The sequence below is a fragment of the Bombus fervidus genome, chromosome 6 (assembly GCF_041682495.2).
Source record: "Bombus fervidus isolate BK054 chromosome 6, iyBomFerv1, whole genome shotgun sequence".
Classification (NCBI taxonomy): domain Eukaryota; kingdom Metazoa; phylum Arthropoda; class Insecta; order Hymenoptera; family Apidae; genus Bombus; species Bombus fervidus.
In genome coordinates this window covers 8,570,820-8,592,020 of record NC_091522.1, presented here as the reverse complement: position 1 = coordinate 8,592,020, position 21,201 = coordinate 8,570,820, and the positions used below count along the sequence as shown (strand labels likewise).

Sequence of the window (21,201 nt, the reverse complement as noted above, 5' to 3'; positions counted from 1 at the left end):
CGTCGAAAGTAGGTTAATCGATTAGACAGAGGTTCCAATTTATAACGAAAAGATCGAGTATGCTCAAGGACTTACTATTAACTAATTAAACTGCAATTTGCTTTTTAAACTACTCTCCATTACCTTCTCTACCAATGAATTCATTGTCCTTGATTATAATAAATTGTCGCGGGTCGTCATATGTGCCAGATTATCTTTTTCTTTGCTCAAGATTATTATTAATTCATGCAGCTAATGAGATAATTAATATCAATAATTTCTGAGATCACATTCTTCGTTTATATGTCCAGCCTGTAATATAATAATATTAATATTTAGTTTGTACTCGAGTATGCAATTTATTTTATATCTTCAGTTTCTTTTACTTTGTTGCGCTTCTTCCTCCTGTGCCTCCTATCGATACCATTGATTTATCGGTAATTATTTATAAAACGGATCGTTTCTATATGCCTTATTTGCCATACTCTTCATTTTGATTATGAGAAAATATTATAAAGTAATTTCAGCCGATCCTACTTCAAAGTGCAAATTATTAACTATTGATGAAAATATGGGTCATATTAATGGTTTCTTTGGTAACATAAAATACATACTGCAAGTATTCTCAATTTGGATGGTGAGACTTAAGCAGAGAAATCTACCTTTCTTATTCATTTGTGTATTATCTGATGTGTATTATTGATTTGTGTTTAATAAATTATTTAGATGGACTAATACTGACACAAGAATTTTATTAATATATTTATAATTTGATAAATATGGAACAATAAAGATAATATATAATATTAAATATATATGTACATATTTTTATATAAAATGCAAAACAGTATTGATGTTTTATAAAGTTGATTAAAAATGTGTATAACATACATATAATATATAGATATTTCAAATGTATATAATATATAGACAAGTTATATATATTTGTAAATAAAACAATAAAATTTTAAGATTATTTAAAGTGACACAGATTTATAGTATCACAGAAGTAATGTATTATTATAAGTAAAGTTATAATATACATCTTTTAATTATATTTCACACACATATGTATGTATTAATAAATACTGAGGAAGTACGTTTAAGCGTAAAACATGTAAGCATAAGTACTATTATTAGAAGCAAGTAATGTTATAATACTTCTCTATAAAATTAAAATATACGTGAATGATATGTATTAATATTAAATTAAAAATAATATCTCGAGCAAAACCTAATATTTAATATAATCCTTATTCAATGACCTAATTAAAATTCTATAATAAATGAAACTATATATGTGCATTGGAACAATAATATCAACAATTTAATACATGAACATACTGAACTGATATTTTATTTGCGAGTTTATTATTTTTCCGCGGGTGGATCCCGTAAATAGTTCTTAGGTACGTAACCTTTGTTACCGTAACGATCCTCCATAAGCCACCATTCATCATTTCCTTTTTCATCATGAGGTCTAACGAGTCTCAATGCTTGTCCTTTAACGACAGGTAATGTTCCAGGTATCTTTGTAGAAAAATCATATTCTGCATAATAAAACTGGAAAATAGTGTAATTTAGTTTAACAAAAAAAATTTCCTTAATATATTTAACGCGTTCAAATCGGCGTGACCCACCGTTGGGTCACAATCGGCACTTCTATCTGGCGGCGTAGGTCACCGCTGAATCATATCTTTTTTACCATCAGGCGACGTGACCCACCGGTGATTTACGCCATTTATGTTTGTAATTTTAATTTATAAAAATGTAATTTAACGGAAACTGGAATAATATGTTATTGGGAAAGGCACGTATGAAAAAACTTAAATGTGTTAATATTACTTACCTCATAGCTTAAATTCTGATATTGTTGAACTCTAGGAATTTGTTCAATATTGCCATAATAGTGATTCTCTTTCTTCATGTCTTCATTAATATTAAGGTCTAATAATTCTTTCAAATGTGATTGGGATGTAGTTTTGATTTCTTTTTCAGGAGAATCCATGCAAATTAGATTAGAAGATACAGATGTATTACTGTATCTATCTGAAGTAGTAACTTCATTCGGTAATTCAGCTTGTGGTACTGGTTGAAGTTGCAAACTTTTTGAAGGTAAAAATCCTTGAGCAACACCGTTATCTACAAACCATCTAGTGGCATCACCCATAGGATCTTGCTTCTTAATCACTGCGACTAATGTTCCATGTGCTGCACCCATATCCAAAGAAGAAGTGCTTATTATATTTTCTGTAACAACATATAATTTATCACTAGAGTATTTCTTTCTTAATGCAATTCTTTGTCTTTCCCCTTGTGGGCACCATGTGGATTGAGTTTCTTCTATCCGTGAGTTTAATCCAGCAAATGCAAAACGAGTTATTTGATTCCATAATAAATTATGATTAACTAAAAATGACTCCAAAATGTCCGGACGTGATAATTGAGTTGAGGTCTACACATATAAATAAATATGATTAAATTTTTAATCTTTACATAATCGTACATATCGATTGTTTTATTTGAAATACCTCGCAAAGAGACAAATATCTTTTGGTAATTTTTCCACATAAAAGTTTTCTAGCTTGTGCAAAAGCACTAACACAGTCAACTAATACTTTTGTTCCAGCATCAATCACAATTGGCAATTCTTCCACTAGTTGATGAGTTAAAGCTTCATAATTACTTTTTGCTGTTGATAATTCATCTTGTGCCTATATAAAAAATAAAATGTCGTGATGTGTCTATACAGTTTAATCGCGTTATTTAAAGAAATAACTAAATACAATAGAAGCTCACAATTCTTGATTCTTTATACTTTTCACTCTTAGAAATAGCAGCGTCATAATCAAGTAATTTGTCATGTGTCTTTGTTATTAACACAGCAGGTCCCTCTAATAAGGTTGCTAAACAATTAACTGGTGCACTAACTCTATTTTTCAAACATATCTTCAATTCTTGTACGAATTGTGACCAAATTGTGGACCTTATGTCTCTAAGTCTCATTGCTTCAATATTAGGTGTTCCTTGATAGTATTGAATTAAGAAATCTGATATCATTTCTCCAGAAATAGCTTCTTCGCTTAAATATGTAAGGCACTGTTCAGCATCTTTAGCTAAATGTAAGACACATTTTTCGACAGATCTAAATTGTTTCACAAGTTCTTCAAATTCTGGGTCAATAGCAACATTTGTTAATCCTAAACTAGCAGAAAATCGTGTGCTTAATCGGGTAGACATTTTTGCCACAGAATGCATATTAAGTTTAGCCATTTTTCTTATTAATGTGTTGCCATTACCCAAATATTTTGATACTAAGTCTTTTCTACGTTTATATTCGTTAATATGACTGGCAACAGCAGTCATAGTCTTCCATGCTTCCTCAACTGTAGATTTATCTGGATGGTTGTCATCAGTACACTATAAAATAGTTGCCTAATTTTAAGGAAGCGTATAATACACTGGCAATACATATATAAGTATTAGCATGACTTACCTTTACTAACTCATATAATATAAGGGGATACTTCAATATTCGTTGTACTGGTTTTATAAGAATAGAACTCATATCAAAGCAAGCTACTTGATAGCGTAATGTTTCAATTCCCTTGTTGAATACTTTCATTATTTCCTCATTATTCTCATACTGAAATCATATAATAATCTATAAAATACTTAATATATAAAAGGTAAAAGAAAGTGATTTTAATATAATAACCTTCTTTAATAAAAATAATGCAGCTTCATGATTTCCGCAATACTTTACATAGACGCCTTTCAGTTTTTCAGCCATTCTTGTAAAACAAGGACCAATAGTTTGTAATTCTTCATCACACCCTTTCATTGCTCTTAGTATCAGTTCTAATAATTCTTCCGCAACTTGAATTACGTCAAAAAGATTTCCGAATAAAGTGGTCACATCTATTCCCAAAGATTCAAGTTGACTTGGATTATGTAAGTTAAATGTTTCATATGTCATCCTTAAGTCGCGAACATATTCCTTTTCGGTGAGAACTAATTCTGATATAACATTCTGTCTTTGGTCTGCCCTTTTCTGTTTAATTTCTAAATTATCATTATCAGTAATGGTGATTTGGTGATTCATATTATCTAGAATTGGATTATTCTCTGTTACATCCTTCTGTAGCGGAGTACTACCCGGTGCAGGTACAGGTGGTGCTGGTCTATGAGGTTCTGAAAGTCTTTTTGATTTTTCTTCCTTTGTTCTTTCAGAAACTGCGTCATCGTGTCGTATTATTACAAAATCTTCCAAAATACTAACATCTGATGATTCTATAGGCAATGGACTCAAGTAACCTCTTGGACATAAACCAACTTTACCAAAGTGATCTTCAACATTAACCCAATCTGAATTTACCATATTAATTACTTTAACTGTATCAGCTTCAAAAATAGTCAAATCTCCATCCATTTGAGCTTTAAAAGTGTAATCCACTTTTGCTTCAGTTCCAGGCACTAATTCATCATATTGTATAGTGTTTGTTTCTTGATTACAGAAATTTTGTTCATTGTTTGTTTCGCTACAATCAACTATGATGTTAACGTAAGACATAGGAAAAATGCCTTTTTGATTATCTATTGTACCTTCTAACCATTCTGAATCTACATGTTTAATGAGATGTACCACTTCTCCTGCTCCAAAATTAAGCTCATTTGGAAATTGAGCACTAAAAGGGTATAGAGTTATAGCATATGGATTTACATCTAACTTATTCAGATTATTGGTATTTTTTATATCTTCTGTTACACTTGAAGAAGTTGGTTTGAATTCAGGAAATAAATCATAATAATTTGGTGCAGGTTCTTCCACACAGGAACTTGTAGAAGGTGTTTCTTCAACGTTTCTATATATACTTTCATTGCAATTTATAGATACAGAAGAATTATTGTCCGTAACAGATGCTATATCTAATTGATCTGTACTGTCATTTATATAAGATATAAACCCTTCTGGAAACATACCCATTTTGCCATCATTTGTTGTTCCATAGCACCAACCATCACCTAGAATTTCTGTGACAGTGACTATTTCACCTTCCACCAAATCAAGTTCTTCCTCAAGCTGCGCTTTTAAATTAGTTTTTATTCTAGCTTTTTTTCTTGTAATCTTCTTCTCCAAAGCTTTCTGAAAATGATAGAAATTAGTGTTTTTTAATGGTTTTCTTATTTATATAATACGTGCAATTTAATTATTAGATTAAAAAATTAATTTATACAAATAATATACCTTCAATAACTTAGTGTCAATTTGCCATACATGTGTTAGTGGAAAAATACCCTTTTTAGAGTTTATTTGACCTAAGTACCATCCAGATCCAACATCTTGTACTCCAATAATAATTTCTCCTATATTCATGAAACATATGCATTGGAATAGTTCTGTTATTTAAAAAAATATATATGTACAAACACAAATTACCTTCGGAAAAACATAGATCTCCATCTTGTTGTCCTGGGAAGCTAGCAATTGATACAAACAAACATTCAGAATCTTGGAATGACGGAATTTCTACTTTATGTAAGTGACTTGAAGGAAATTTTCCAGTTCTGCCGCGAGATTCTCCATAACACCAGTGCTTATCTATGACACTATATACCTATTCCAATTTTACAAAAAGAAGAATGTAACTATATACAATAAGGTTATAAATAAATGTTTATGTACACATATATTTTTAAAAATACCAAGAAATGTTCTCCTTTATGTAAACTTAACTCTCCATCGACAATCGTTAAAAAGTCGGATAAAACTTTCGTGAGTATTCCTGGTTCCATTTTTATATAAAACTTAATTTAATCCTACTTTTAATTTTGGAAAGTCACAATTCACAATTCTGGAGAGATTGACACCTTGTCAGTGTAGTGTGTCGTGATAAGATTTTTAGTCACGTGGTAATAACATCTGTTCATTTACGTCGATCCTCAAATTTAACTCGTGCGACTGAATATATCACAAGAAAACATAGGAATTAAGTATTTCAAGATATTATAAGGTTGATAAATATTTCAAACACACGTTGAAAAGCTAATTTAATAATTTTGTAACATATACTATGTATTAAATGAAGTAGAATGTTAATTTTAATTGAAAAGTGTATGCAATAATTTCTTTTATTTAGAACAAATTTATACAAATACGAGTATAATTAAAACCAAAATCTATATTTATTTGTGAATATTAATTAATATAAAATGATATATACTCCGGCATTATATTTAATTTTCGAACAGTTTGATACAAGAGTTACATTTTAAATAAGGTTAAATATTTTATTTTAAAATATAAAAGTTTTTATTCTTTATTTTTATATGTTTTCTCCCGTACTTATTGAATGTAAAAGAACAAAAGTCCTTATTTAACTGTAATGTTATTTTTCTTTAAAATTAAATTGAATATTTTATCGACATACATGCTAAATTTGAGGTTATGAAAGTATGTGTATAACTGCTTTTTGGAGTATTTATTTTTAAGTGTATATTTAAGGAGCAAATATTACATAATTATTAAATGATGCAGTGTTCAAAAAAGCTTGTTATGGTTTTAAATAAATCACAATATATAATAAATATAACAAGAAAATTTAATATACTAAATGTTATTCATCAGTGTAAGCATGTGTCTGATATAACATTTAAATGTGAGGAGAACGAAGAAGAAAAGAACACTTATGCACAGGTATCCCAAGACTGCTTGGGGACAGCTGTTGGTGGAAATAGAGTATTTGTAATACAACCATATATAAAATGGGGTATTAATAAGAAAAGAAATACTACACCTCAGTTGCAATTAGCCGAGGCAAAAGCACTCATTAATACTTTAAATGATTGGAGCGTTGTTGGTGAGAAACTAGTTCCGCTACTTACTTTGAATAAAAATAAGTTAGTTGGTTCAGGAGCTCTTGAAATGTTGAAACAAGATATTCAAAAATGTCCACATGTTACATGTATCTTTATTAGTACAAATTCACTGAAATTTGTACAAATTGCTGAGTTGCAAAAGGCTCTTCACTTACCAATTTATGATCGTTATTCTATAGTCATTCATATCTTCCGAGAACATGCAAAGACGCCAGAGGCAAAATTGCAGGTAGCTTTGGCTGAACTTCCATATATAAAGCAGAAAATGATGGATTTAACCAATTATCGTATTGGACGAATAAACTATACGGAAAAAATGAAGAATATGCTACAAACTAGGGAAAAAAAGTTAAAAAATGCACTACAAAGATTAAAAGAACATAGACAAAGGATAAAACAGCACAGAGTTAATTATGGTTTTCCAAGCATTGCTATTATTGGCTACACAAACGCTGGCAAGACATCTTTGATAAAAGCATTAACAAATGATGCTTCGTTGCAACCTGAGGACAAATTATTTGCTACTTTAGATACAACAGTACATGGAGGATTACTTCCAAATATGTTAAAAGTATTATATATCGATACCATTGGCTTTATCCAAGATGTACCAGAAATTTTAATAGAGCCATTTATAGTAACTTTAGAAGATGCTACAAGTGCAGTATGTACAATCTCATTTTTTTTATTATATTGAAATCTAGTAACTTAAAGTAACTTTATTTAATCTTCTGTAGGATATATTAATTCATATATTTGATGCGAGTCATCCTGATGTTAGAGCTCAAATTCAACATGTTCAAAAAACAATAGAGCCTATGATAGATGAAAATAAAGTAATAATTAACGTTGCTAATAAATGTGATATAGTAGAAAAAGATGTTATAGAAAGCGTTATACCAGAGGATACGTTTGCCATTTCTGCTACTAAATTGACAGGTATCGATCTATTACGATCGAAAATAGAAAAAGAAATTACAAATACACCTAATTTAATAAAGAGGCGTATTAGAGTAGGAAATGGAAGTACGGAAGCATCGTGGTTGTACAAAGAAGCGACAGTTCTGAGCGCTGAGCCTGATCCTAATAATCCACAATATTTAATAATGGATGTATTCATGACAGTATCTATATTTTATAAATTTAAACGAGTTTTCAATCTCACTCGATCTAAATAAATTTGTTTAAATCTGTTCCTCTACCATGTGTTTGTTGTAATATAATTGATTTATATTGACTAATGCTTATATAATTCGTTTTATTTCATCAGTTTGTTCCATTCTATTCACCATCTTCATTTAATAGTAGAAAATACTATTAGGGTCTTATTTTCTATTGCAAGAAACTATAATCCAACAATTCAAACTAATATTTCGTTTTTCCTAGAAAAATTAAATGAAACTTACCAACCTCAAAGCTCTCCAGATTAAGTCATCTTTTTCAAGTCGATTTTCCCTTTTACGATAGCCATTCCACACACGTGTTTCACACGTGTTTCTCTACAGTTGGTGCTTCTGAATACCAGATGTATGATACATAACTCGAAATTTTAACCAAAGCATTCGTTGCGCTCGTTAACTGAATTAAAGCTTTATTGTGTGTACTCGTATATCTTTACGACTGTCAACTCCAGACGTAAAAACAAGCTTAGATATCTACTTTATTTTTACGACTTCAAAAAAGGTAGAAAATTAAGATTAGTATATGTACACTGAATTGTCTAGTATTATAGTATACAGAACATAGAAACATTTTGGAATGGAAATGAATAGAAATTCTAATTTTACAGATTTAAAATAAATGTTTAAAAATAGGATTCTTGGATGAAATGTTTCCAAGGGTTTCGTATGCAAATGTTCACACATTAAAATCATGCATAGCATTCTAATATAAATTGGTCTCAGACGCGACGCGTGGGTTGCAGAGGATGCAATTTCGTGTTATCGAAGAGTAGAATTCAAGCGTGGAGGATGGCTCGTAGAAAAAAAGAGATACGAAAATCCGGCGAAGAGTAAACGAGATAAGGAGGTTCGTTATACGTACTCGTACAGCTCACTCTAGCTAACTGCAGTTTGATGTACGACTCTTGATAGCTAACAAAGACGGTAGCTAAACGGGATGCAATTACTTACGCTATCATAATGTATAAGTATTTGAATATTTTCAAACTATTTTACGTAATATAAAATATATTTCTCAAATGAAACTTTTTAATTTGCTTTTGATAATTTTTTAACTTTTGATGAGAACAATTGACCAACAGAAAATTCATTGACACATTCTTTAATCATGCTTTCTTATCCAACTAAATAAATGCATTTTTTAAATCATACATACATGTGGAATTTTAACCATTTATACATGTATTTGCATCTTTTTTTACAACTGATAAATAGTAATAAGTATACGTTTTAATCGCATAAGGGCCGGTTAAGCGAGAACCTATTACGTAACAAATAGACCAGTCTTTCTCTTTTTATCGAATTCTACCAGATGTTCAAATACTTACGTACGTCAGTATACGTCAATCAAAAAATAAATCCTTAAAAATTTATCGAGCAATCAACGTCAAATATTCGTGCGTGCTTCAAGTATTCTTTTTTCGATGAAATTATCGGTGGGTAACAGTTTTGGAAGTGGCGTTTATTAAGAGGTGGGTTTATTTGTCTTATCTTTGTTGGCGAGTGCAAGAACGATCATCCGCCGCAAGAAAGTTCGCGGCGAGGGTGCCGGCGACGTGATGTATAATTCATAGAGCCGGTGTTTCATGCATATATAGATATAGAGAGCGTCTTAAGGAATTAATCGTGGCGTCGTGTGGAAGAGTTTCGATGCAAGTCGTTCGTTCTTCGCCAAGGGAATTAATGAAGGATTGATATCGCGATTATGGCCCTTCCCTTGCGGAAAGGGTCCGGTGTGCCAAGAGAGGCCGATCGACAACCGGGCAAACGGGCCGCGATAATTAATTACGAGCGTGACGTCGCTTTAACGTCGTTAATTTTCATTATCTCGATTGGAATTCGCTTGTAGCGCACCGTGTACCGCTTTCGGGCTTGCTAATTTCGCGCCTCGTCTCAACCTCTCCGCGGAAAAGGCATTAATAATTCCGGCTGTCCTTGCAAAATTTGTCACCTACCGTGGCCAGGCCGCGGTAACGTTAACGTTGGTCACGCACACCAAACACTTTCATACAGAGTAGCTATGCTTTCACGGATGCAAGGATCCCAGCAATGCACTTTACATGTTGTCTGGATTATTAAAGCGAACCAAGTGAAACCTAATTATCGCGGTGCCACTCCTGCCACTGGCTTTAGCCGAACGACTAATTTCCACCGCTTTCCTACTGTTTACCGAGGTAACAAAGCAACAACTTTACATTCTCGCCGCTCCCAACCTGTGGGACGACTCTAATCTCCGTAATCTTTGCGTGTCTACGCGTTACATGTATCATTACCTGTCGTTGTTTTGCACTCTTCGTTTCTTACATTCTTCGAGAACAACGTCTCTTTGGTATTCCTATCTTATTCGCATAGACCGTCGCATCTTAACTGGATCATGGAACAGAATGGGGCTAGTGAGAATTTTATGCTGTTGTTTCAAACGAATACGTAACATATGTAAATCCTTGGTCTCGAGGAGCTCATTTTCGTTTCTAAATCGATGCATTATAAATTTGGCGTAGGATATTCATTGCTACGATGTTTCTCTTTATACTGGATCTCTCAGTTGTATAGCATAGTTCAATCGATGTTAGAGAAATTGTAGAAGCGACAAGTAGCAAATTATTGGAATTAATTAGATATTAGTAACTCTGTATAACAGTAACAAGTCTGGTGATAAAATAACTTAATATTTTATAGAAATTTTACAAATAAATTTTACAAGTTACAACTTATTTGATTATTCTGTTTCAAACTGTAAAAGAGAGATCAATTATCTATATGTGACTCTGAACTTGTCAATTCATTAATATCACTATTTAAATTATTATGCAACAGGGCTTTGATGGTTATCGACGTTTGGTAAATTTTTTATTTTACTATTTATAATATTTTATAGAAGTTAAATATTACGATACATTTGAAACAGTGACTGAGCCAAGTAAATTGTTAGAATTTCCTTTCACAATTGCAACGTTAAGAACAGAATTCCATAATATAAATTGACTAGAGAGAAATTACAAATGAAATGTTACACAGCGCAATGTTGATTCTGAATAGATTAAACAGGAAAAGTGACAGGCGAAAGTGTCGATGATATATCACGGACAATTCCGATTTTGTAACTGACACCAATTTTATTCTCATGTTATATATAACAATGTCTTTCTCAGCATATTGTTCCAGGCACGTTTATTTATAAAGTGAAATGGAAGGCCTTTTATACATTTTGTCGGACAATTCTGTCTTGTTCCGCGCTATCTAACGAGCCAATGATCGTATTTCTTTCACTCAACGTGTCACTCCGCCTCGTGCTGTTAGCGTTGCTCGTTTATCTGGTACCTCAACTACAAAGCTGTAGCTTAACCGGGCAACTGTAACCCAACAATTATACGAACGATTGACTAACGAATGTCGATCGGCGAGTGACTCGTATAATGCAATGATTGGACATCGCGCTGATTCGGTTGCTGTTACAGATTCAATTACAGCTCCCACGGCTTGATATTTTGCGACGCCGATTGAACGGCCCGAAATCGGCCGGACAGAACTTTGATCTCCGACCGTCGGTGGTCGAGAAATCGAATCAAACCTGGCTATACGCATAAATAACAAAAATGGTGTCTGTCGTTTGTCGCCACTCTCACGACTCTATCTGCTACATTTTTAATTAGATATGTTGTAGGGTAGAGTTGTATGAGTCATCTAAGTTTCATCGTTTTGAAATTCAATGTTGAACTTTGCACAGAATAATTAAGCTTATTGTACATATGTATATTATTATAGATATTAAAATTTTGGGATAACAGGAGAAAGACATGACGAGTAACATTTTTCGTTTCATCAGCGCTACATCTTTTTATTCGATCATGGAAGTGAATATGTATTTTTGTCTATATAATAATATAAATATGTTTTTTTTCTATATGGTATATAAATAAGAATGTTACTATACGTCTTAAACAGAAGATGCCCGGTAGCCAGTATGTACATAGTACATAGAGAGGTCGATTCGCGGGATTGATATATGTTAATATTAACTTAACACCCGTCATCTCATATTTAACAACTGTTCGATGGCATGACACAGACGACGCGACACTCGTGTGTTAAATAGTTCGTAACCTTACCTTAAGATTAAGTCGTTAAGTTCTATCGTATGATGATTAATTAAGCTGCTGGCACGACACCGGTTCGACGAGGCATACATTTCGTCTGTCGACAGAGTATTCTAGCGATCAAGCTTCCAGGATTAATTGCATCGTTAAAGTCGTCGAACAATGTCCCGCAATGAGAAATCAACGCTCAAGTGGGCCCCTTTACGTGCCGTGACCGATGTTCGCGGAATGGATATCAGCTAAGCCGAACAGCGGAGCCGGTAACTTCAAAGAGACGGAGAAAAATTTGATGAAATAACATAAGATATATTTATAAAGAAATGGGATAAATGAAAATCTCTTAAAACTATAGATAGATTTTACATGAAAGTAATAACATTTGACGTATTTTCTTAAAACACTAATAATATACAAATATCAAAAAATTTGCTTATATCTTGTTACGGAATCGTGCACAAGAATTTATCGAGAATGGCATATCTCGAAGTAACCGTATTTTTATGTAGGTATGATTAGGTTAAATAAACGATTTTTAAGTATACCAAATTTTAACGTTATTATATAGAGAAATTTTGAACATCACAATCATTGTGATTTGTGTTATGATTGTGAAAATGTGTTAAATAGAAAATTACGAAAAATGGACACTTCTCGTTTTTACCCTTCTCATCTTTCTCTCTGTTGCGCGTTTCTTCATAAGGGTCTGGGTGAAGGGATGCGTATTTACATATACACTCGTTCCTCTTCTATTTTCTCCCTCTATACTTGTCATTAAAGTTGTGTAATATTATACATATGTAACTCTTTGTTTGACGCGATTCTATAAAATCGAGATGAAACAATGATTAAAATATTATCACGCGATTGTCTTTTGTTTCGTGGGTTCGAAGAAACAAATGGAAACAGACGAACGTAGACCATTAGAGTATTTCGTTCGTTTACCCAGTCACAACACGATTCAACGGGGCGAGTGCTACACCCGTATATTGAGGAATTGGGACCCTCGTTTTACAAACGTATTCCCTACATAATAAATTCTACTTATTTCTTAACCTACAATAATCCTACGCAAAGCATTTAAGTAGAAAATCTATACATATTTATCTACTTTAATTTCATTCCATTCAACAAAACTTACTTTACATTTATTTGCGCTGTTAAAAACCCTTTGTCGACGATCAGTTTTTATTACTTAAGATTGAATTTTAATTCTACTACTACCGATACTTCTAACAATAATTAATAACCATGAAACATTGCTTCTATACATGTGTATCATAATGTTGGTTAAGAAACAGAAAACGTATTCGGTAGGTTGGCGCCCTTGGCCGAGGTTAGACGGTCCTGCGGAGAGGCTCCAGCATTGGCTGTTTCGCGGGCGTGGGAGCTCCGCAGGGGTTCAGTTAGTCTGCACGGGTAATAGAACTGCGCTGGGGGTGGGCGTAAGAACGAGGAACGGTTAGTATATCTTCGCGAAGGGTAGGAGCAATAGCCGGTTGGCGCAAGTGCGGCGGGGATATCGTGGCCTGGCGGAGCCCAGTCGAGTCCCGTGAGTCCGGGAAAGCACAGCTATTAAGGTGGTACGTGGTGGTGGTGTAGGCGTCGTCCGGGACTGAGAATTCGAGGCCGCCATCGAGAAGCATCTCCACACGGTGTGTCTGGTGCGTTTATGTGTAGTCGTCGGTTCCGCGTGGTACGCATCGAAAAACCGGCTCGATTCGTGGCTGATTTCCATTCTACCTTGATAACATTGAAAGAGAGCCTTATTCTGTTGTGCCGCGTGCTGTAAGAGTGTGTAGGTGAGTGTGCGTGTGTCTGATAAAAAGAAAGGTTAGAAAGAGAGTAAATGTAAAGAGATTAGCGAGTGGGAATCGAAGAAGAGAGAGAAAGATAAGTAGAATATAGTCGATGCGTGGTAGTATGCGTGGAAAGAGCGGCTGCTCGACCGAACCCGGCGAGGAGGAGGCGAGAGCTGTCACTTCGATCGCCATTTTAGCGCCGAGGCGGTGAAGAACCACCGGGTATGCACGCCGGTAGTGGCGACGAAACGGAGCGCCCTGACACGATGAACGGTGGTGCTGTTTGTGGGCTGTGGCTCTTTCGGTGACTTCCCCTCGAGTGTGTCTCGTGTTTTGGCTATTGAAGGGACCGCTACGCGATACATGATAGAAACGGGGGAAGAGAAAAGTGGTAAGCGCGCGTCGATCAGAATGTGTTCAGTGTATCTTGTGTCGTGAGAGCTACACACACACATACACACACACACACACATATATTGTACATTTGCTGTTTGTCCGCCTCTGTCTCTGGCCCCAACGCTTCAGTCGACTTGTGTCACTTTCGTGGTGTTTCATCTAGTTTGGATATATATAGTTTCTCTTATTTCGTCGTTTGAGGTTATCCGTAAAAAGAGGAGACGTCATGTCGCATGAATCAGTGAAATTACCTTGCTCTAATAGTGTATTCGTTGTTTTTCGTCGGTGACTTGATAATTATTTTATAGTCAGTGGAATTTGGAATCGTGTCGTAATCTTAACATAATCTAGTCCTCAACTAATTCAACGATCTCGTGCGCGCCGGTGACAGTCAAGTGTCGAACGTGTATGCGCGTGGTTAACACGAAATAGTGAGGAAGAAGGTGGTGGTGAGAGTGAGACCGGCGAGGCGCATACATGTGAACATAACGAACACAAGAGAGGCAGGGAAGGAATATACGTGTATAGTGAAAAGAGGCGAATGAAGAAGATCGGGGTATAGAGAGAGGGTCGGACGGGTACTTACGAACGTAACAGAAAAGTGAGATGGAAAGCGATGAAAGAGAAGGGACGAATGTATGCGTGTGTGCGTGAAAGAGTGAAAGGGGTTAGAGAAAGAGATAAACGAAGGACGGCGCCATACTGGCTCCCCGGTACATAGTTTTCGTGGCACATTAGGCGATCTTTCTCTCTCGCACTTGCTTCCTTCGATTCGGTTTATGACTCGTCGATCGTCCGTCATATCGCATGGAAGCTTCTGATCGATCGCAAATGGTTTTTAGGTACGTACAACGATAGGCCACGTCTTCGTTGCTGGAACCGAGCAGACAGACACCTCTCCGATCGACACGGACCAGTTTTCCACTTCGTACCGGCCGAAAGAGGAAGAAATCGATGGTGGTGTCACAACAGACAACGTCCGAATCACTTTGCTGGCCGCGTACGTAAACCCTAAACCCGTGGAAGACGCATATCGGAAGTATATAGGAGGAATCGAACAGGCGCGCACGATGATTCTGCGCGTCTGAAAGTACCGTGTACGCAAGAGAGAGGGAACAAGATAGCTAGATGGATAGATAGTTAGATACGTAGATAGGGATAGATAGGACTGATAGAACGTGTGGAAAGAGGAATACACGACGTCGTTCGAGGGCTCGCGTACATATATTTACGTTCGTCGCGTTCGGTGGTGGATAAAGAAAAAAAAATAGAGTGACAACCGGTGATCTACGATCGAGAGTGGGGGAAACGTATTTCAATAGCGGGAGGAACACGAACGATGTTATCGTTCTTTGTCGCGCGTTTCTTCGACCCCTGATGACCAGTGCTCGCTCTCGGTGTAACCGATTAACAGACTCCCGCGAGTGTCTATCGATTAAACCGTCGGGAGAACAGCGAAGGAGGAAGTGGTAAAGCCTTTGCGAAAGAAAGGAAGAAGGGTGTGGAAGAAAAAGAACGAGTGAGAAGAAGGAGAATAGGAGAGCGAATAAAAGAGAAGAAGATCACGGAGAGGATAAAGGATTAAAAAGGAAGAGGATAGAAAATTGGTGACGACTGTGAGTGGTCGGGTAGTGCGTGGCAAGAGAGAGTGTGTGCTCTAAACGGAGCACGTTGCAAAGGAGTAGCATCGAGGACGGGGGGTCCAGAGTGACATTGGGGGGGCGTGTGAGACTGATTTTGCCCCCCCTACCCCCTGTCTGTCGTCCGAAACTGTGACTTCATCGTCGTTAAGTCAATTTCTCGTTGGCGTTACAACGTTGCCGTTTAGGTGAGTCACATTCCATGAATTCTTTTTCCTTCGCGCAAATTCTGCGTACACTACCGTTCATAACTACATATCCGGACACTTTTATCGATTTGTACAAATTATTTATTTTTTAAACTTGAGTTATTTAAACATTAATAATTTAGTAGAAGTAACACTTTCCAACTTTTTTTTCTGAATCAATAGAATATAAATTCAAGTTAGCTATTAAAGAACGATTGCTATGTACGTATTTTATTTCATATATATATACGCACATGTTGCATCAACACAATTATTTAGGTAATATTACTGATACAACTGTTACATTTCAAATTCTGTGTCTTCCAATAAAATAACATAAGACAGGCAAAGAAAACAGTGGACAGTATAGCCGGAACAAACGTTATTATTAAAAATAAGCACATTTTTAATACGAAAGAGAATACAACTTCGAAAGTATAGTCGTATGATTTATAATACAGAAATTAAAGAATCTGAATATAAAATATATAAAGTTTGACAATTAAGAACGCCATTTCTTTTTTTATTATTGCATATAAATTTCCAAAAATCAATTTAACGTATATACTTATGATGGTTATAAATAATAAGATCATCGCAACTCCATTTATGCGATATTTAATTTCCTAATTAAAATACATATTGTCAGAAATATACAAGTGTTCAGATACTTTTGAACGATACTGTATACTGTATACCACGACCTTCGTCGTTGTATCCTTTTTCTCTGCGTTTCACCAGCCTTTATCTCTCATTCTTCGAATGCAAATCATTTATATTTGCAAAACGAAACGAAACGAAACGAAACGAAACGTGGCATTGAGAGTCTGCGAAAGAAATGAATTCTGGGATTGGTAGGGGGCGGGAGGATAGGGTTTTTGTCCTGTGAGGTCGGCCGAACATTATGATAACGTACAATGTCGCGTCGGGATTCATTGTACGCTTAGTAACAGGCCGCGTTCACTTCCTGGCCTGCTCTCTTGTCCGCGTGGAGTAAGAAACAAACAGGCTCGAGCAGAGAATAGTTCTTCTTTAAGTGTTTTGTCTATACCTCCCCTGTTCTCTTTGTTTTCGTTCATCCGCACTCCACGTCGTGTTCTGGTCGACGGTCCTCTGGCTGGCGGATTTTGTTCCTGCCCGGAAAAGAGAAAAATACGACATTGATTCGCCACCGAAACACCACTGGCTCCAATTTCATCGTGTTGCATACCACGTTGCACGTATCCGTGACTTACCCTCGATCTCTCTGTCTCCAAGTCGCGAACAAGGAGTTGTAAGGTTGTTGACCTTGCTAATTACACCCTGGATCGTTTCTGAACTCGTCGAAAACACGTCTTTATCCTCTTGATCCTTCGTTTGTTCTAGTCTCTGGCTTTATTTTCTGTTTCAATATTGGAATCGATAATAACAGAATTGTAGATGGATAGTAACTGCATTATGGATATTTGCGTTACGTTTTTATCAGTATAAGCAAAGAAATGGAGAAGAGAAATAGAGAAAAATATTTGTTTTGTCCATTAAATATTATGAATTTTATAATTCCGAATTATAAAAATACTAGGTATTTGCCATTTTTATGTAATCAAAATAAAATTGTTTTCAGTATCATCGTCTATTTTGTGTGTTTACATATTGTTCATTTAATTTTTCGATGAAAACGAAATAAATAAATCATTGCGCCTTCATCGATTTCCTTTTTTTGGCTTAGTGGTAACATCTCCGTAAAGTATTTTTCCATTAAACGTAGAATGTAACGAAGTAAGAATGATGTAAGACTAAATATCCACCGGGTTGAAAAAACAATGTTATTAATAGATAATGCAAGAACCGGCAGACCTTTGCACTCGCCTAATATTTTCTTGTAATTACGAGCACCTAATATCCTGCGCGTAGTAACGTATCTTCGTTACAGGGAATTCTACGTTACGCTTAGTCATACATGGTTTAACACGAGTACAACGATTTTATAGCGTCTGAACACGTATCATTACTTAAGGTGATCATTTTCAACGTTCGTATGCTTTGCGAGAATTACGCGGTTAATTTAATGCGTTCGGCGCGTCTTTGGGGGAATCTTGAATTAGCTCGCGCCCACGAAGCTAGTTACTTGATTTCGGTTACCTGATTCCGAGCAATTCTCGCTTCTCGGAAATACGCTGCGTCTCACAGCAATAAAACCATTCTAAAATTTTCCATTTCTTACATACAGTGGCTGGAGAAGCTATCTAAATACTTATCGTGGAAAATCTTTACGTGTGTAGTACGTTTATGTGCGGTTGTTATACGAGCTTCTCAAAAAGCCAAACTCCGCTTCTCATTAATTTCTTAACTTTATTACATAAGTGCACTTACGTAAGATTAATACTTCATTCTCAGGAAACAAATAATTCCATAAGCTCATTCATCGCATGATTTTGTAACTTTTATTTACGCTTACAAATTCGGTTTAAATTTCACTAATATCAATCGTGATAGTGTCGTCTCGTTCTAATTGTAATGAAATTTCGAAGTGTTTTCTAGATAACACACATAGTATATGGATAAAAAGTTTCTATAGACTATCAGATACTTTTGTGAGCCGCTATACTTCGTTCCTTCTCGCGTTAACCACGACGCGCTATAAGAATCGGAAGTTTCTGGCTTGTTTTATAGGTACGAGGGCCGCTGTATTTATACGTGATACATACGTTTAACGTTGATTCGATTCGATTATTCTGTCGAACGGGGAAGACGTTTTTTACGCGGAAGCTCTTTAGAGCCGATTGAATAAAAATCCAATCGCTTTTCACCGCCTCCTCCCATTATAGTCTCCTTTTCCCCGCGTTCTTTTCTTTCTTTTTTTTTTTTTTTTTTCAATAGGAGGAAACAAAATTCACTGGTGAAACGAATATGGCAGCCAGGCGAATTCATTTTTGTTAACGGTGCAATTACTTTCAAAATGATTGACGTCAAATAGTACGCGCTATTTGCGCGACCACGTTCGCCAGATTATATACATATTTAGCGATTGCCTGCAGTCTCTCTCTTTTTTATTTTACATTCCCTCCCACTCTGCCTTCGATTTTTTTCCCTTTCAAATATAATTGATTGACAGCGTGCAACGCTGAAATTCAATTACCGTTGATACAACGCTCGAGTACCAGTCGACTTCTGATCAATATTCGAATAGGACCGTTTTTCCGGCCGTGTTTCTCGCGAATAGAGACAGACATTGGTTAAAAAAAAAAAAAAAGTAAAACAGGCACAGACGCAGTGACGGATGTCGTTTCGTCGAAACGTAACCTGGGTCGTTGGACCACACCATTAATCCCTTGGGGGTGGCGGATGGTTTTGTTACAATCGTTTCAGGAAATGCTAGTCGGTGGTGGCATATTTTTTTTTCTTTGTTCCTTTTCCTTTTTTCGTGCAGAATCCAAAAGAAATTCATAATTATACGGGTTCGTTAGCGGTTACCCGGTATTCCGTTTTGAAGTTAATCGACGATGAAAGAATTTCGCTCGAGATCACGATGAGCGGGCTTAAAATACGAGCAGCTTTCGTGGCTTTGACCATTAAAAGCTGTACTGGCGATGCGGTTAACCTCAAAAAGTCTATAGTTGGGCCTTCCGTCGGCAACCCTGGGCAATTTCACTGGAGAATATGAGGAAGGATAGCGGAGGAACGAGGTCGGCGCGCGCGTAGGCATCCTCGTCCTTTTTTACTTTCTTTCTTTTCGCAGTTGCATCGAAAAGGAACGGTGTTGCGCGCGTCGTTAACGAAAGCAGGCCACGTTTCGCCGTGGATGAGGCTTGGCTTCTTAATCGCCTGACCGTCGCGTCGTTTCTTTCTACGAGTATTTTACTTTGGCATTAAAGAGAGAAGAAATTTAAATAAAAACGAAGGAAGAAATATTTTTAGGAATTTAGCTCGCTTTTTAATCGTTTCTTTCTAGTTTACTTTGTAATTGAAAAGAGAAGAAATTTTAATAGAGAGTAAACAATATTTGAAGAATGAAACGGATCTTTTCTTTGATTTTATTCTTTTAATTAATCGGATCGTTCGTATCGAATTAATATAAAAATGTATGTTACGATACTTTGATCGAGCAAGAAGAAAGGATTTGTTGGTTCTCGCGTGTTAAACGTTACTCGCGAAAATCCTTTTCAAATACCGTCCGTGTTAATCGGATCGATCGGAGAAAAAAAAAATATGGACAGGGTCATTTGGGGTCAGAGGGTACCTGAAATAACAGGAGGGCTCGTCGGATTACTCGATGTATTTGTTCAGAGGGTTCCACTCGTAAATTGTTTCTCTGGAGCTCGCGGGGGTCTGTTACCATCCTCATAGTTTTGTTTGACGAGAAGATCCTCTCCGAACAACGTGGCCTTACGTAATAACTATCGGAAAAACGGAATTCTTCAAATATTTGTAAACATCATTCTCTCTCATGCTCGACATGCATTCGTATTGCAACTCGTTCAGATTACTCATGTTACCTGATTTCAAGTGATTTCGATTCAAGCAACTTGAAACCTCTTTATCGCATGTTATTTATCCACTTGATTTGAAATATCCTTTCGTATCTCTATACTCGTCTTCACTAAAACCTCATTCCGATTAATTTGAATTCATTTGAAAGTCCTCAGTTCATTCGATCGTTGTTTACCTGATACACTAAATACATAAGTTACAGTTTCACTCTACATCTTCTGTTAGGTTCGAAATTTTATCAATTTCATTACGATTGTCGCGTCTCATTACGGTGTTAATAAAATTCCAGAAACATAAATGTTCAAATATTTTCACGAGACACTGTATCCAACGTTTCCAGAAGTTTAAATTTGATAGATCAATGCCATCCAGAAAGAAGATATTTTTCTAAATTCTATATCTAAACGTTAAACCAGTACATTTCTACGGAGAGGTTTACCATCATCCTCTTCTTCCCACGTTTGGGCGATATCCATCCTCGGTATCATTGCACGTACGAACAATGAGCTATTACAGAGAGCGTGTAGAACATAAACATAACGTGGACCGATGAAAGTACACAAATCGTTAGG

The 21,201-nt window shown here is 35.7% G+C and overlaps 4 protein-coding genes across 7 annotated transcripts in view; 2 read left to right on the top strand and 2 right to left on the bottom strand.

Moving 5' to 3' along the window:
• The window catches only part of Abl (tyrosine-protein kinase Abl), a 223,155-nt gene that overhangs the window by 46,255 nt on the left and 155,699 nt on the right, over window positions 1-21,201 (bottom strand). The gene's annotated exons all lie outside the window — the stretch shown is intronic.
• Window positions 871-5,824, bottom strand: LOC139987979 (rho guanine nucleotide exchange factor 38). The gene is made up of 9 exons (XM_072004849.1): window positions 5,686-5,824; window positions 5,420-5,597; window positions 5,228-5,346; window positions 3,698-5,125; window positions 3,476-3,625; window positions 2,779-3,399; window positions 2,511-2,693; window positions 1,829-2,434; window positions 871-1,542 (listed from the first exon to the last, which is right to left on the bottom strand). The coding sequence occupies exons 1-9, from the start codon at window positions 5,773-5,775 to the stop codon at window positions 1,351-1,353; spliced, it is 3,567 nt and encodes a 1,188-aa protein (XP_071860950.1). The 5' UTR covers window positions 5,776-5,824; the 3' UTR covers window positions 871-1,350.
• Window positions 5,890-8,050, top strand: LOC139987984 (putative GTP-binding protein 6). 2 transcript variants are annotated; one of them, XM_072004859.1, is made up of 3 exons: window positions 5,890-5,993; window positions 6,518-7,522; window positions 7,596-8,050. In XM_072004859.1, the coding sequence occupies exons 2-3, from the start codon at window positions 6,536-6,538 to the stop codon at window positions 8,034-8,036; spliced, it is 1,428 nt and encodes a 475-aa protein (XP_071860960.1). In that variant the 5' UTR covers window positions 5,890-5,993; window positions 6,518-6,535; the 3' UTR covers window positions 8,037-8,050. The 2 variants fall into 2 exon arrangements, with proteins under 2 accessions (XP_071860960.1, XP_071860959.1); XM_072004858.1 differs by lacking the exon at window positions 5,890-5,993 and having other exon boundaries at window positions 6,114-7,522.
• The window catches only part of Plexa (plexin A), a 427,193-nt gene continuing 419,368 nt past the window's right edge, over window positions 13,377-21,201 (top strand). The window contains exons 1-2 of one of the 3 annotated variants that reach the window (XM_072004837.1): window positions 13,377-13,797; window positions 15,174-16,159. The gene's annotated coding sequence lies outside the window, so the exon portion shown is untranslated. Of the gene's footprint in view, window positions 13,936-15,173; window positions 16,160-21,201 lie in introns of all 3 variants that reach the window. The other 2 variants (XM_072004835.1, XM_072004836.1) reach the window with 2 other exon arrangements.